The 15,877-nt window shown below is 67.0% G+C and overlaps 2 protein-coding genes across 6 annotated transcripts in view; one reads left to right on the top strand and one right to left on the bottom strand.

Annotated features, from left to right (window-relative positions):
• Positions 1-1,054: 1,054 nt before the first annotated feature.
• Positions 1,055-3,543, top strand: MYOG (myogenin). Of its 2 annotated transcripts, none has more exons than XM_036016096.1 (3): positions 1,055-1,568; positions 2,204-2,285; positions 2,779-3,543. In XM_036016096.1, exons 1-3 carry the CDS (start codon positions 1,071-1,073, stop codon positions 2,898-2,900), a joined length of 702 nt encoding a protein of 233 aa, XP_035871989.1. In that variant the 5' UTR covers positions 1,055-1,070; the 3' UTR covers positions 2,901-3,543. The 2 variants fall into 2 exon arrangements, with proteins under 2 accessions (XP_035871989.1, XP_028386940.2); XM_028531139.2 differs by having other exon boundaries at positions 1,055-1,688.
• Positions 3,544-5,549: 2,006 nt separating this feature from the next.
• Positions 5,550-15,877, bottom strand: part of PPFIA4 (PTPRF interacting protein alpha 4) — a 28,398-nt gene continuing 18,070 nt past the window's right edge. For 2 of the 4 annotated variants that reach the window (XM_028531143.2, XM_036016046.1), the window contains exons 22-30: positions 15,286-15,486; positions 14,691-14,753; positions 14,219-14,245; positions 12,817-12,992; positions 10,780-10,877; positions 10,247-10,422; positions 8,485-8,553; positions 7,178-7,319; positions 5,550-6,743 (exon numbers count right to left, since the gene is read on the bottom strand). In XM_028531143.2, coding sequence (XP_028386944.1) covers positions 6,694-6,743; positions 7,178-7,319; positions 8,485-8,553; positions 10,247-10,422; positions 10,780-10,877; positions 12,817-12,992; positions 14,219-14,245; positions 14,691-14,753; positions 15,286-15,486 — 1,002 coding nt within the window. In that variant the 3' untranslated portion in view covers positions 5,550-6,693. The remainder of the gene's footprint in view (positions 6,744-7,177; positions 7,320-8,484; positions 8,554-10,246; positions 10,423-10,779; positions 10,878-12,816; positions 12,993-14,218; positions 14,246-14,690; positions 14,754-15,285; positions 15,487-15,877) is intronic. The other 2 variants (XM_028531145.2, XM_036016047.1) reach the window with 2 other exon arrangements.

Here is a 15,877-nt window from a genome sequence, read left to right as displayed (position 1 = left end):
TGAGCAGCCCTGGGGAAGGGGACTCAGGCCTTGGGGGTTGGGTAGCACCAGGTAGGTGACTGTCAAGGTCCTTGAGGGCAGAGACCGTGCAGCTCAGAGACCGGCTGTGGCCCCTGCCCGCTGCCCGGAGCACGGTCCACCCAGGCCCCGAGGCCCCGAGGAGCCAGGGCCTGAGAACCCCAGAGGTCACGGAGCGCCTCCGGTGCTCGACCTCCGAGACCCCAGGCTGCAGGTGGGGCTGACAGCTCGGACGGGAAGACGCGGGACCCAGCCAGGTGGCCAAGGAGAGAGAGCGAGGGTTTAAACTGAGTCGAGGGGCTCTGCCCCCCACCTCCACGGCAGGCAGCCAGGAAGACCGTGGTGCCTGGCTGGGGGCAGAGACAGGCTGGCGGAGCCAACGCGGGAGGGTGCAGAGGGAGAGAGGGAGGGAGGGAGGACACGCAGGATGACCAGACTCGAGTCTGGGACCCTCCACGGTGGGCACGCGGGCTGCCCCGCCCCCGCCCGGCATGTTCGAGGCCTCCGCTGGCCCTGCCGAAAAGGAAAGCCAGGCCCCCAAATTCCTGTCGGCTCGACACACCCCAGCCGCACGAGCCCCGAGAGACATACAACGTCCCTGAGAGACAAAGACCCGGACGGGGAAGCCGCTTGTCCCTGCGTTTCAGCCCTTCTCGCCCCGATCCCGAGTTCCCACGCCTGCCTTCGGGTGCGTCTGCTTAGAGCACGGCCAGGAGGCAGAGGGACAACTCGGTGGGTGTGAGACCCCTGCCAGCCTAAACCCACCCCTCTGCCCCCACCCCTGCTTCCCTGGTCCCGGCCCACAGAGAGCAGGCCGGCCCCCCGCCAGCAGTAATTGAAAGGAGCAGATGAGAATGCGTCCCCACCTCCCCTGCCTGCCCCACGGGGGCTGCTGAGAAATGAAAACTAATCAAGTTACACCCGACGGGCTCGCTCCCGGGCACAGGAGCCGCCGGCCGGCCGGCCGGGCAGGCAGCCTGGGTGGGTGGGTGGAGGCGGGGGAGGGGGGCAGGGGGTGGGGGGCTCACGTCTAATCCGCTGTGAACGTCTTGATGTGTAGCAACAGCTTAGAGGGGCTCAGGTTTCCGCGGCGTTGGCTATATTTATCTCTGGTTCCATGCCAGCGAGGAGGGTTTAAATGGCACCCAGCAGTTGGCGTGAGGGGCTGGTGGCAGGAACGAGCCTCTTCCGACCCCATGGAGCTGTATGAGACACCCCCCTACTTCTACCAGGAGCCCCACTTCTACGACGGGGAAAACTACCTGCCCGTCCACCTCCAGGGCTTCGAGCCGCCGGGCTACGAGCGCAGCGAGCTCAGCCTGAGTCCCGGAGCCCGGGGGCCCCTGGAAGACAAGGGGCTGGGGACCCCCGAGCACTGCCCGGGCCAGTGCCTGCCGTGGGCGTGCAAGGTGTGCAAGAGGAAGTCGGTGTCCGTGGACCGGCGGCGGGCGGCCACGCTGCGGGAGAAGCGCCGGCTCAAGAAGGTGAACGAGGCCTTCGAGGCCCTGAAGCGGAGCGCCCTGCCCAACCCCAGCCAGCGGCTGCCCAAGGTGGAGATCCTGCGCAGCGCCATCCAGTACATCGAGCGCCTGCAGGCCCTGCTCGGCGCCCTCAACCAGGAGGAACGCGGGCTGCGTGGCCGCGGTGGCGGGGGCGGGCCCTCGGCGGGGGTAAGTGGCCCCCCTGACCCCCCCCGGGGGGGTCCGAGAGGGCCCCGAGAGGGCTGGGCTGTCCGGCTGCCCCGGGTCCCGTGTCCTCCCCAGACAGGACAGCGGCAGCGGGGAGAGAAGCAGGGATGGGGCGGGGGGCGGTGGGCAGAAGGAGGGGTCGAGGGGCCAGGCCAGGGCCAGCCGCCGGGGTGCCTGGGGGTGCGGCCCAACAGCAAGGCCAAGTACGCGGGCGAGGACGGCCCTGCCACACCCCCGACCTGGAACCCCAGCACCCACGGAGAGGCCCTGCTGAGCCAGACGCCCTCAGCCCAGGGCCCGCCCCAGATGGAGGCCAGGAAAGGCCCGGCTTGGTCGCCAGGCGGGGGCGGGGCAGGGGCTAACCGTGACGACCCCGGGTGGCTGTGGCCCAGGCTGGGGGGTGGCACCTCCACGTAGGAGCATCCGCCTGGGGGACCAGACAGAGGACACCACAGAACCGAACGCCGTGCCTGACCTTGGGCCTCGGCGTCTTGCAGGTGGCCGGTGAATGCAGCTCCCACAGTGCCTCCTGCAGTCCCGAGTGGGGCAGTGCCCTGGAGTTCGGCCCCAACCCAGCGGGTAAGTGAGGAGGGACCCTGGTCAGCTTGGCTCACACCCCTCAGCCTGTGTCCGGTCCACATGGCCCCTCCCGCCTCACTCCCTGCCCTGGGCTTCTTCCCTTGGCCTCTGCAGCGACCTGCTGACCCCGAGGCCCCGGGGTGGGCTGGGAAGCCCCGTGCTTCCCTGAAGCCTTGACCAGCTGAGGTGGCTCCAGCCTCTGCAGCTCCCAGCTGGTGCCGGCGGCTGGTGGCTGCCGCCTACAGGGAGAGAGCCGTCCCTGCCCCAGGCTCCCTGGGAGTCGCTGAGTCAGTGCTGCCCACTGGCCAGCCAGGGTAGGTCCACCTCCCAGGACCTGCCACTCAGGCCCCGCCCCCCCCCCCCACGCCAATGCGGGCAGCTGCTTCTGGGCCCAGCGCTGGAGGAGGAGGGCCCCTGAGCTTCGCTCCCCCAGCTGTCCCGGGTCTCCAGACACAGTGTACGCCCAGTAACCACCCCCACCTCCTCCCTGCAGACCACCTGCTCGCAGCGGACCCCACCGAGGCCCACGACCTGCACTCGCTCACGTCCGTGGTGGACAGCATTGGCATGGAGGACGTCTCTGTGGCCTTCCCGGATGAAGCCATGCCCCGCTGAGGGCGCCTGCCGGGCTGGCCACTGGCGGCACCACAGCCGCAGCGGGGCCACCTGAGGCGGCCAGCCTACCCCTCCTCACGTGCGCGAGGTCAGCCCACCACCCTGACAGTGAGCGGGCACGCTCACTGAGCTGGCCGCTCGGGGCACAGGCCATCCCGGCTCCAGAGCGAGAACGCAGGGGACCAGGGTGCCGTGTGCGCCCCGCTCTGGGCACACTCAGGAGCTTCCCTTTGACCCCAGCGCAGCCTCCGACGCCACCCCCACCCCCACACATCTGTGTGCCACAGACACTGCCCTGACCGCCGACCTCCTTCTCTCTCTGAGGCCAGGGGCTGGGCTGGGCCTGCCCTGAGCTGGGAGAAGAGAGGGGACAGCCCTCTGTTCCCTAGTCCCTGGGGGGCCAAGCTTCTGCGGTGAACCCTGGGTGTCTTCCAGTGGCTTTTCGTTTTGTTTGTTTTGTGTGTTGTTTGTGAAGCTGCCATCTGACCAACGTGTCCTGTGCCAAGTTGCAAGGGACGGGGGGTCCGGGGAGGGGACAGGGACCCTTGGGGTGATTTCTTTTGTTAACTAAGCATCGTGTGGGTTTGCTATTGTTTTGTAATTTTTTTGCTAACTTATTTGGATTTCCTTTTTTAAAAAATGAATAAAGACTGGGTGCTGGATGTCTGTGATGATGTAGGCAGAGGGGAGGGGTGTCCGCTGCTCCTGCCCCGCCCCCTCTGTCCAGCCGCCCCAGGGCCAGCCTGCAAGGCCGGCAGTTTCCACAGCGTCAGTGCTCCCCGCTGCTGGTGGTCACTAGGCCCGGGACCCCTGCTCTATCTATGACCCAAGGGGGTCCTATGTCCACAGGCCGGGTGCCAACCAGAGTCCACAGAAGTGCTTGTGGGACGTGAAGGGGGCCCCACTGTGTGTCCAGCGCCCTCTGACTCACGACACTGCACAGTCCACTGGGTCCCGCCAGGTCCTCGCCTTCACGGGGCACATGCCCACTGCTCGGCCCACAGCCCGCCGGCAGGGGCGCAGCTGGAATCGGTGGGCTCCCCTCCCCAACCCCTGCCTCCCCGCTGGTGGGATGTCACCGGGAGCCCGAGAGGAAGAGTGGCCAAGGTCGCTGTCCCCACACTGGGGTCCTGAGGGAGGACAGACCCTGGAAGGAGACGGCATAGGAGCCACGGGGAGCTCCAGTGTCGGTGAGCCATGAGCGTCTACTCAGAACTTCCTTACGCCCAACAGCTTGTGGCCAGGGTTGTCTGAGTGACGGCAAACGGCGAGTTTCAGAAGCATCACCGGAGGCTGGCGGCTCAGAGCCTGCTCCGCTCCAGCCCCCAGCCTGCCCTTCGGGGCCCTTGGCAGACGAACCCAGAGTCATCGACCCGTCTCCAGCGCCCCTGGGGCTCAGGAGGACACCTTCCCCACACCTGTCTCCTGACTCACCCCCAGGGAGGGGGCTCCGCCCGGGGTCCCCAAGGTTTCCCTGGAAACTGCCTAAGAAAGGGGAGGAAGTGGCCTCAAAGCAGGTTCGGACCCCAGGGGAGGGCGGCTCCTTCTACTGCACAGCCGTGTTCAGTCCCCGGCTGGGAAGGGCCCCATCCCCCGACTCTCAGCCCTCCCAGCTCAGGCCCCACACCCCAGGGCTCCCAGAGAGACACTACCCAGACACTACCCAGCCACCTTCATCTGCCACCCGCACTGGGGGTTTGCGCTGGCCGAGAAGGGCCCCCGCCTCAGTCAGGGAGCTGGTAGGCTCTGGCGTTGCCGGGTGTGTGTTTTTTTGTTTTTGTTTTAAGATTTTATTTATTTATTTTTAGAGAGGGAAGGGAGGGAGGGAGAGAGAGAGAGAGAGAGAGAGAGAGAGAGAAACATCGATGTGCAGTTGCTGGGGGTCATGGCCTGCAACCCAGGCATGTGCCCTGACTGGGAATCGAACCTGTGATGCCTGGTTCCAAGCCCAAGCTCAATCCACTGAGCTACGCCAGCTAGGGCTGGTGTGTTTTCAAAGTCTATTCCTCCTCAGCTATCAAGCCCACTGGAAACTGAAGTTCACATTCATGTTCTGGAAAGAACAAACACCCTCCAGCAACGAATGGCTCTCAGGGCTGGTGGTCCCCCACCAGGGCCAGGCGTGCCCGCTGCCCACAGATTTGTTCCGCAGCACCCCTGCCCCTCGGCCCCAGCTGGGGGAAGGCCGCCAGGGGACGACGGCAAAGGCTGCCCGGCCCACGGCTGTCACTGCAGCCCAGGGACTCCCCTAGATCACAGGGAGCTTAGCCGTCACAATTACATCACAGAGGAGGGCTCCTGGATGAGTGGCAGCCCCTCAGGGAAATTAGCTTAAGCTCCCGTCTCCAGCGGAGGCACCGGCAATAACCCGAACTGGGCCAATCAGATGCAGCCCAGTGCTCCTGGGGAGTCCAGCCAGAAGGAGGAGATAAGAATCACTGGGACGAGCCCACCTCAGCGGCAGTCGGCTGCCCCCCCTCCCTTCCCACCCCGGAGGAAGCCAGTCTCTGCTCGCCAGCCCTCAGCTGCTCCGCCACCACGGCTCTCAACTCTGGCATCTGCTTCCCAGGGTCCGCCCCCCTCTAGGACTGTGGAGGTAGCTGGACATGGCAGGTCAGCTCCGATAGAACAAAAGCCCAGAGCCACACGTAAGCTGTCGTAAAACCAGGTTGTTTACTGGCAGGCACACACGCCCACCCACGCACACGGGCACACCCAGCCCCCACTCGGACACACTGAGCCGGGGCACGCCAAGGGGGGGCCTGAGACTCGGGGGCCGGGCACAGGCTCAGGTCACTGGTGACTCTGCAAATACACGGACAGAGGCGACGGGGACGGGCTGGCGGGTCCGGGCATTTCTGGAGGAGGCAGGCCCTGCCCGCCCGCCCGCCCAGGAAGCCCTGAGCTGGGAGGCAAGGGCCCCGGGGCCTGGACCTGGGCCCGACTCACTGACGGAAGCTTTATGTCGTCCCGCCTCCCTTTTCCCAAACCTGCAGTCAAGGTCAGAGTGCATTCAGTGCCCCGGGGGGCCCACTGTTATGGGGCTGGGGCTACTGCGGAGTGGGCCGAGGGGACAGCTGGGGCAGGGGTGCAGAGCAGGGCCGGCAGTGCCTGGGGGTGAGGGCTTGCTCTGCCCCGAGCCCAGGCGCACAGACCCCGCCCCCTCATCCTTCGGGGCGAGACCCCCGCAGACCCTGGGCTCCCTTCCCACCGGCCGGCCCGCACCCAGAGTCGGGGGTGGACGGCTTTTTCCCCACCTCGACCCTTGGCCCAAAGGTCAGGGGTCACTTCTCCGAGTCTTCTCAAACTCACATTTGGGATTTGGCTGCAGCCAGGCCTGGGGACTGCCCCCCGGCCTCCCCATCCCGGGAGGACAGGCCTCCTGCAGCCCCCGAGCCCTGGAGGCAGGAGCCACAGGTGTCAGGCCGTTGGCAGGGCCAGGTCGGGGACAGGGACCAGAAGGTCGAAGAGCCCAAGCTTGGTTGAGTGCGAGGTGCCTTTTCTTGTCGAGGCTGCCCCAGCCCTCGGCACAGCGCCCGTGGAGGTCCAAGTCCAGGCCAGGGCAGGACCAGGAGGAGGAGGTGGCGTCCTCTGCCTCCTGTGAAGTCTGCCACACCCATGGGAGGCTGACACAGGACACAGGGTGGCACCAGGCTGGGGGCTGCCAAGGGCACGGAGGAGTCAGCTCGGAGATCCAGGGCAACCAGAGTCACTGCGGAGCCCGGGAGCCGTGGGAGGAGGGGTCGGGCAGGAGGGTCGGCGCCGCGGAGCCTGCGGAGCCCTCGGGCCACGGCTAGTCCCGGAAGGCGGAGAGCATGTGTCCATAGAGATAGTGGGAGTGAGCTGAGAGAGAGAGACAGGCGTCGGTGGTGAGCAGGCTTCAGCGCCCAGGAGGCTGGGGTTGCAGGCTGCAGCGGGTGGGCAAGCCGGGAGCGCCAGGCCCGATGGAGCAGCGCGTGCCCGGGGCCAGCCGCCAGCCAGGAGGGCGGGCACGGGAGGCAGAGAGGAGGCCGTGTGGCTGGGCCTGGCCCACTTACCCCGCGCCACAGGCACACGGGCCAGGCCAGGGCGGGAGGGGTCAGCAGGAGCAGGTCTGCACTGTGGGTGTCCCCGGCCTCTGAGCCCTGGCCATTCTGGCTGGGCAGAGGCAGAAGGTAGCCAGGGGACACACAGGGCCACCATTAGTGTGGGTGCTGGTGCCGGGCGGCCAGAGCCAGGGCCACAGCAGGGTCAATGCAGCGCCGGGGAGCAAGCCAGGGGGGTGGCCCACAGCTCACCTTCAGGGGCGACCTTCTTGGGCGGGGCTGGTGGAGGCTGCAGGGCCCCCAGGGTGGGTACCCCGAGCACCCCGCTGGGCAGGTCCCGTGGCCGGAAGCGCTTTCTCCAGGAGGGTGCGCGACGGAACACCTTGTCCTCCCCCTGCAGTGGGGACACACTGGAAATGCCACCTGCCCTCCTCACCATGGGGAGGGTGTCACAGCGAGGAGGGGGACAGGGTCCCACTCCAGACCCTTTGGAAAGGAGGAAGCCACACTCTGGCCCTCAGTTTCCCTGTCTATGACATGAGTCTGGCTGGAGCGGATACCGCCCTCCACGAGAGGGGCCCCTCTGGGGGACCTGCCACCACCCTCCCGTGCGACTGCCTGCCCTCTGCCCAGTCACCTCCGATGGGGCCTGGGACACCGGTGACCTTTCCAGTCCTCCTCTGGGGTCAGGGGTCAGGAGACCTGGCTTGCTTGCCACCCTGGGCCTCCTGTGTCCTCCCCAGGCTGCCCACTGATGGGCTCAAAGAAGCACAGAGGGGACAGACTGCCATGGGCAGGCTCCTGAAGGGCCAGTGGGCGGCCCCCTTAGGGGGCATACACACCCCTGTCCCAGCTCCGGGCCCAGGAGCACTGCACAGGTACCTACGAGACCATTTCCTTAACCTCCCCGCCCCTCAACACACACTTCAGCTTCTACCCTCCCCGGGGCACAGGCCGCCCTCTTCGCGGCTCTGACCCAAGCGGCCTGGCCGCCCCACACCCCAGACACACAGGTGCTCGGCAAATGTCCCTCGACACACAGATGGCGACTGGCTTCCTGTGCAGGCACCCTGTCCCCAGGGCCATCAGGAACTCTCCTGACCACGTCTGTCCTCCCGTGACCCTGCCCAGACCAGAGCCCACAGCCTGGCTCCGCCCCGAGGCAGGAGCAGCCCACCTGCTGCTGGGGGACCTCGGCGCCACTCTGCCTGCAAGGCCCTGACCGGAGGTGCGGCCTACAGGCCTGACCAGAGAGGCCCTAGAGACCAGGACAAGGTCTGGTGCCCAGGAGACAGCCTCTGGGGAGACCGGCCCAGGGTCAGGCAGCTGCGAGAGGCGGTGGGAGCAGGGCAGCCTGCAGCTCCCCTTCCAGGAAGGGGCTCCCCAGCCCGAGGTGGCTGGGCCCTGCCTCCCCGCTGGCCTCACCCCTCCCCCGGGGCTCCCTTCCTTAGGCCACCCAACACCACCAGCCCCAGGAGAGCACAACTCACAGACTCCCACCCCCCGAACTGGCAACGACCGAGCCCCAAGGCCCCTGATGCACGGTGGTGAGCACTCACGTCCTCCAGCCTCCGGTCTGTGCCCAAGGCCAGCAGGTTGCTGAACTCTCTCTCCATCACCTGGCGGGCCTGCAGGGCACAGGTAAGAGAGGCGAGGGGCTGCAGTTAGTGAGCCCAACGCCACCTGTCAGTCACCTGCTTCCCTGGCTCCAAGGGCGAACTTCAGGGTCCTCGTACAAGTCAACTGTGAACCTTCGGGTTGTTTCTTACTGATCGAGTCAGGGGACTGCAACGTTTCCAGGAGGACACCTGGACAGACAGGAAGAACCCACATTTTGTCCCTAAGTGAAGATGACGTGGGGGGTGGGGCGTAAATGGTGGTGCAGGCCACGAGCAACAGGGATTTAGCTCATCCCTCCATGTCCACAAGGCCCCTCATTAAAACTTCACTTGGAGGCGGCTCATCGTGGGCGGGCGCCCTGGGGCTGAGGGGAACACCAACGTCCCCCCCACGACTCCCGGGGGTTTCCCCGAGGGGTTGGGAGATGCCGAAATAAGCAAGTTTTCAAAAGTGCCACCAGGTGTTTGTAACCCTTCTGATGAAGGACTCCCGCCAGCTCAGACCCCACCTCCCCTAAGCGCCCAGCCACGAAGGGGTCAAGGGAGCAAGGAAGGCAGGACAGCTGGGGGGCCTGCTCCTGTCCAGGGGCCAGCCCCGCCCACAGCGGCTGTGTGTGCAGAGACCGGAACACAGAGGTGGACTGGGAACACGACAGCCTTCTCGATGACTGTGGGGGGGATGGGGGGGGGACTTCAAGCACCCAGAGGCGCTCCCCTCGGAGCAGGGACAGGCGAGGACCAAGCCCACCGCAAACATCCCCAGAGCGGCGGGTGTGCGAAGGGCAGGGCAGGCCAGGTCGGAGGGGGCGGCTACGGAAACGATGTGCCTCCGAGAGTGAGGGGTCAGAGGGCCTCTCGGACACGCTGGCCGGTGCGCTGCCACCGCCCCCAGAAGGCCACCGCCGCCCAGACCTCCGAGACAGCGGAGCCCTCCCCTCACACAGGCCACACGCCCCTGCTCCCAGAATAGCTCGTGCAGCTCTGTCACTGAGTTTCAAGAGGCCTGCCAGCTGCCCCCAGTTCGGACCAGACGGCTAAAGTGATCAGGGCAGGAGGCAGCCCCAGGAGGAAAAGCTAAAGCAATTGGGAGAAGGCGGAGACGAAGGCCTGGGCCCTGAGGTGGCACAGCCGCCGTGCTCGGAATCCTGGAAGCTCAGGCCTGGTGAGCAAGCCTGGAAGACTGGCGCTGGGGCCTTCCTGGGCCAGCACAGTCAGAGAGGCCTGTGGCACGAGGTGGCCCAGCCCGACTCCACTGCCCACGAGCAGGCAGCGAGCCTGAGCAGACACAGGCCGTGAGAATTCAGGTGTGTCCTGGCACGGCGGCCCCAGAACCATGGTGACGCGCAGTTTCCAGAGAGGCCTGCTCTTCTGAGCTGCTCACGGGAGACAGAGCCCGGTTCTGGGTGGGTTATTGGTCCATTCAGCGCCTCAAGCCCGGGGCCCAGGCCCAGAGCCCTGAGGTGGGAGACAGGGGACATGTGGGCGGCGGACCCTTGGCCCAGGGCCAGCAGGTCAGGTCAGTGGACAGAAAAGCAGCTTGAGGAAGAGACAGGCAGGGAGCCTCTGCGGCAGGGACCGTGTGAGGCGGGCGCTGTGTGTGTGAAGCGCCTGACCCCTGGGGGCTGGGTGACAGGGGCCTCCTGGAGGCGAGGCCCCACCCTCCTGAGGCCGGCGCAAGAGGGCGGGAAGGAGCAGCACCCACCTGGGTGTTTTGCGTGGGGATCTGCAGTGCCAGAGCCAGCGCGCTGTGGTCGAAGTTCTCGTCCAGGGCCAGCAGGGCGCCGTGCACGCCGCTCTCCTGAAGGTTGCCCGCGTAGTCCCGCAGCCCGACGGACTGGACCCAGCGCACCACCTGCTCATTGGTCCAGACCAGCACGTCTGGAGGCGGGAAGAGGAGCGGAGGGACCAGGCTCACCAGGCCTCCAGGACGGAGGGTGCTCCCCAGACCAGGGCCCTGGGCTCCCTGTGCCCACGCCCCTCTCCTCCCCGGCACCGGGCGCCCTGTAGGACTCAGGGTCTGGCCGGCAGGCCCCTGGTCTGCAACGGCTTCTCCTTCCCCCTTCGAGGTCTCCTTCCCGTCCAGCCTGCAGGTGGTACCCCTGTCCGGTGGGGGACAGCTGACTGGGCAGGGGCTCCTTCTTCTCCACCACCCGTCAGCAGTGTCCCCCGGGCATGGGCCTCACGTCCCCTCAGTCCCGGGGCCCCCAGCTCCCGCCCTGCTGGCTGACAGCTCACCCTTGATCTCGTGCTGGCTCTCCTCCCGCCGCCTCTCCAGTTCCTTCCGGTCGTAATTGAGCCTCTTCAGACACATGATGCCGTACTGGAGGCTGGTCCTGCAGGCACCCGCCACAGCCTCAGGGGCCCTGCCGCCGCCCGCCCGTCTGCCCCAGGCCCGCAACCACAGGCTCCTCCACATGGCGGCCCCCTTCTCTGCCTCCCGACCCACCCTCTCCTGACCCACCCTCTCCCAACCCGCAAGGGCCCACCAATGGGAGAAAGGCTCTCAGGGGACAGCAGGCTCTCAGGGGACAGCAGCTCCCGAGGAACTGAGTGACAAGGACCCACAGCCCACCCGTCACAGGGAAGCGCCAGCAGGACACCCCCTTGTGTTCCCAAGGCACCGGACTCCCCCCAACAGCCTCGGGGCTCTCAGACGTCACCCCGGGCCCCTCGGTGGCAGGCGGGGGACAGCCCTGCACCCCTGCCCTTCGCACAGACGGTTCCACTGCCCGGAGCCGATCTGCTTTCCATCTTTGCTCGAACGCCCCGGGCCCACCTGACTACGTGACGCCCCCACACTCCTCGTCTGGCTCTCACCTCCCGCCTTCTCCGTGCCCACGTCTCCCCCCCAGGTTGGCACAGAAGCTCCAGGCGGGCTGGGGGCTCCGCTCTGCTCCCTCACGGCTGTCGCCCCAGCGGGGTGCCCGGCGCACAGCACGCATCCCGGACGCTAACGAGCAGGAGCGCCGAGAGCACTCAGGCAGCAGCAGGTGCGTGTGGGGCGCTCACCAGACAGCCCTGGGCAGGGCGGAGAACCGCGGACGCCGGGGGCTGGATGGAGCCCCGAGGCCGTCCCTCCAAACACCTGCCTGATGCAGGGGCCGGGCACCCGGGCCTCAGCACCTCCGCTGACAGACAACTTACTGCCTCTCGGCAGCGATCGGCACGCTGCCCCTCCTCGCCCCTCCTCGCCCCAAACACCACGCAGCTCTGGCTGTCGTCCCCAGCAAAGCCGAGGGACAGAGGAGAAGCTCCCTGCCAACCCCAACTTCTCGCCCCTCTATGGCTGAGGCCGCCGCTCGCTCTGAGAGACTGGACCATGCAGGCAGCTCCCTCCTTCTGCCCTGCAGCACCCCGCCCCCCGCCTTAGCACCTGGAACAATTACTTTGCAGCTCAGAGACACCCCTTCCAGACAGCACCGGAGAGAAGCTGGTGTTGGAAAGGACTTCCGAAAGCCTGCCTCCCCTCAAACCATTCCCAGCCCCCTACTCTCAACCCAGATGCCTCCGAGGGCTCAGCAGGTGTTTACTGCACAGGGGCTAGCAGGCTGCAGGGGCTGCAGGGGTTGGGGAGCTGCAAGGGCTGGGGGGGTTGGGGGGCTGCAGGGGCTGGGGGACTGCAGGGGCTGGGGAGCTGGAGGAGCCTGAACCTGGGGAGGGGCGGGGGTGGCAGCCACTACCCGGCCTGTCCACTGTTGAGTCCCTGCTACAAGGTGTCCACAGAGCTTTCAATTTCCGAGAAGCCAGACATCTAAAACTTTGGGCCAAACTTCCTAGTGCCTATGTACTGGCAACTAAATTCCTAATCTTAAAACTACCAACAAAACACATCTGTCAGCCACACTCGACCCAGAGGCCGCAGTCCAGGGCCTCCCGAGCAGACACCTTTGAACAGGAGATCTTCCCGGCGATGAGAACTACGTCCCGCAGAAAAGCCGGTGGGAGGCTCAGGTCTGGGAGGCCGGCAGGCCAAGGGCCCAGAGGGACCTTCCCCGCAACTCAACCCGGAAGGAACTGGCTGCCCCAGCCCAGGCACTGGACCCTTGGGTCTCAGGGTAAACACAGAGAATTCAGCAAGCCCAGTGACAAGCAACAAAACCCAGCAAAACTCTGGGCGAAACCTCCGAGGAGGTGACGCTGAAGAAAAGTGACGTTTCGTGTCTTCAGGGTCGAAGGGAGAGAATTGGGCTTTCAAAGGGGGAGCCGTTACCACCCAGAACGGGCCACGGAACAAGACGGGCACCGGCGGCCTGGAGACGGAGCTCCGCTCACCGGTGGAAGCTGTCCACCATCTTGAGGTGCACCCGCAGGTCCTTCTTGGTCAGGTGGTCCAGCATGCGCGCGTCCACCAGGCACTCCATGAAGTAGCTGCGGTACTGCGGGAGGCCCAGGCTGGGCAGCCACTCGTTGCCGATCCACTCGTGGTTCATGTCCCCGTAGGCCAGCGTCTGCGGGGGGAAGGCAGGGCCGGGCTGCAGCCTCCGCGGCGGTCCGGTAAAACTGCGGCTGATTTCCACCCACGGCTGGTAGTGGTGCGAGGTGGGCGTTTTAAATGGACCTTTTCGGGGCCCCGGGATGCTACTGGTTATCTGCGCTGGCGACGGAAGCCACTACCCAGAGCAGACGGGAGCGCCCTCCCGTGCCCACAGCACCTGGGCCTCGCCCTGCAGGCGGCCGCCGGCCCGTTCAGCAGCCTTGGCCCGCCGCGGCCGCAGAGGGCGCCGGACAGGAAAACGCAGGACGGGGCCTGCGCTCCCCCACCGGAGCCACGGTGCTGGGCTTTGTGTCACTCGCTCACGTGGAAACAGGGCTAACGGTTTCACGAGCACCGACACGTATTTCTCTGAGCCGGTGATTTCCAGCCTCACCCATCTCAAGGCACACGTAAACTACTGAGGCTCTCGGCACGTCGAAAAGTGTGGTTGGGCCGATCTGACAAAAGGTGGGTGTGGTTTTGCCTCCCTCACACTGGACAGCTGCTGCCGCTGCCCTGGCTGCTGTCCTTCCGTGACCCGACCACCTGCAGGGACGAGCTCCGTGCCCCCGGCTGAGCAGGCGCCGCGGGTGTCAAGCTCTCCTGCGGCCCGCTGGTCGAAAGGCTCTGCTCCGAGCAGCACACGGCCAGCTCGGCTCACTCTCGAGTCTCTGCACACCGCTCCACGGGTACCTGCCTGAGACTACGGACCCTCCACAGCCTGGGGCCTGGGGGACACCTCCACTGGCCGCCTCCCTGTGGGGACTGGCCCCGGCTCCAAGCCCCTGCTCTTCAGGGCCCCTGACCAACCCACTGTCCGCAGGTTCAGGTGGCTGCTCGCCACCTGTGTCTCCCCAGAACAGAAGCCCCAGAGGGCTTGGCCTGCTCGCTTCTGAGTCCAGAGAGCCTGGAGAGGCCGATGGCCCCGCAGCCGCCCAGTGGCCCCCTGCTCACGAAGTGAGCTCCCCAGGGCTCCCCAGAGGGGCAGGAGGAGGAGCAGGGTCCTTCTGACCCACGTCTCGTCATTCCTGAAGGGAGTCGCATGGTGGGGGGAGAGGCAGGCACTCAGGGGGCACTGCCCCCCAGGGCTCCTCGCCCACCGCCCTGAGAAGCCAGGACCGTGGCTGAAGGGGAGACGGGGAGGGAGGCTCCCGGCAGGAGCACCTACAGGGAGAGCACAGCCCCGACGAGGGGTCTTACCTGAGCCCAGCTGCCCTCCTCACTGTCCTAGCAGGAACCGCGCAGCGTGAGGGGAAAGGGGCCGCGTCAAGACGGGGCCGCGTGTGCCCCGGCCCCATCGGGAGAGAGTGGTGCCCAGGGCTGGGCGGTGGCCAGGGAGAGGGCACTGTCAAGGCTAAGAGGGCAGGAGGCCGCTGCGGGTGCCGTGTGTTTGGGGAGGGGGCAGCAGAGTGCGTGTGGCCACGACAGAGCCCACCCCGAACCCGTCCCTGGAGGCGGGACCCCGGCTGCCGGCCCAGCCCACACACAGCCGTCCTCACTCCAGCTCGAGGGGAGCAGCGGCCAAGGAGTGGGCCCCTCCCTCTCCCCCAACGCACACTTCCCTCCCCCCAACCCTCCGCCTGGGTCACCTTCCCACAACCCCCCCCCGCCCCCGCACCACCCCCAGGGGGTCGTCAGCCCCGACCCCAGGCCCAGGCCCAGGCCCACTCACTGTGTTGGTGGACGTTGCCAGAGTTTCCATCTCTTCGTGGGTGACCCAGACGTTCCCAGAGGACTGCAGGCAGAGAGAAGCCCTCGCGGGCCCTGCACGTGGCCCCCTGGTGCCCCCATCAGGCCGGGACCCCCGAGGACAAGCACAGAGCTCCCTTCCAGAGTCCTCCCGCAGGCCCTGCCCACTGCCCAGTTCCGAATCCCGCTACCCAGGCACAGGGGCGGGTCACCTGGTGGCCCCTCAGCAAGGGGGCTGGAATGCTACAGCCGTGGGACGAGGGCCACCCCAGCCACAGGGCGGGGCCACGAGAGGCCGCACGGCCAGGGGAGCATCCCCCAACACCCACTCCCTCAGCCCTCGAGTCGCGGTGCTGAGCTCTGGGCTGGCAGCAGACTCGGTGTGGGAGCTGGAGCCCATGGGGCACGGGGGAAGCAGGCATTGGGCCCGCTGGCACCTGGAATTGACGACACCCCCTGCAGAGCAGGGGGGCCCTGAGTGGGATGGGAAGTAAGGGGAGGACCCAGCCACCATGCCCCCCAAGACCAAAGAGAAGCACCGTAGAGCCGCCCGAGGCCCCGCCCCGGGGCTCACTCACGGTCCGGGAGGTGGGCGGGGCGGAGGGGCTGGTCAGCGACACCATCTCCTGGATGGCCAGCCGCAGCTTGAGCCGGTGCAGGGCGTTGCTGATGCCGATCTCCCGCTGGATCTCCGTGTCTGACAGCGCCGACATGATGGCACCGCTCTTGACGTTGGCCCGGCAGGCCGCCACGTACCAGGCCGGCATGCCCACCCAGAGCTGTGGGCACAGGCACGGAGCCTCTCAGCCCCTGCCCAGGAGCCGGGCGGCGCCCGGGGCAGGGGCAGGGGCAGACCCAGGCCCGGCCATGGCCTCGGGAGAGCAGACGCCCTCCTTTCCCATCTACGGCGAAAACTCGGAGGCCCGGGAAGGGGAGGGCTTTCCTCAGCTCCCGGGGTGCCCACAGGGGAGCGCCCACAGGGGAGCGCCCACAGGGAGAGCACAGCTCACGGCTCAGCAGCCTGGTTGCCCGCATCCAGCGAGGTCACCGCTGGGAGCTGCTGTGCGTGGGGGGCGGGGCCGGTGCCAGGTGGCAGGCACGCTTGGCAGGGGAGAAGCATGCTGGGAAGGTCCTGCCTCGGGGGCCTCGCCCACCCCTGGGCCCCCGACG

Source organism: Phyllostomus discolor, chromosome 15 (assembly GCF_004126475.2).
Source record: "Phyllostomus discolor isolate MPI-MPIP mPhyDis1 chromosome 15, mPhyDis1.pri.v3, whole genome shotgun sequence".
In the NCBI taxonomy this organism is placed as follows: Eukaryota; Metazoa; Chordata; class Mammalia; order Chiroptera; family Phyllostomidae; genus Phyllostomus; species Phyllostomus discolor.
The sequence above is the reverse complement of the archived record's forward strand: the minus strand, read 5'-3'. Positions and strand labels throughout refer to the sequence as shown.

Bases quoted from the DNA above. Each gene is read 5' to 3' on its own strand.
- MYOG (XM_028531139.2), top strand. From the start codon at position 1,071: ATGTGTAGCAACAGCTTAGAGGGGCTCAGGTTTCCGCGGCGTTGGCTA. The intron at 1,689-2,203 runs GTAAGTGGCCCC...GGCGTCTTGCAG, and splicing joins GGGGCGGGCCCTCGGCGGGG to GTGGCCGGTGAATGCAGCTC. The intron at 2,286-2,778 runs GTAAGTGAGGAG...TCCTCCCTGCAG, and splicing joins GTTCGGCCCCAACCCAGCGG to ACCACCTGCTCGCAGCGGAC.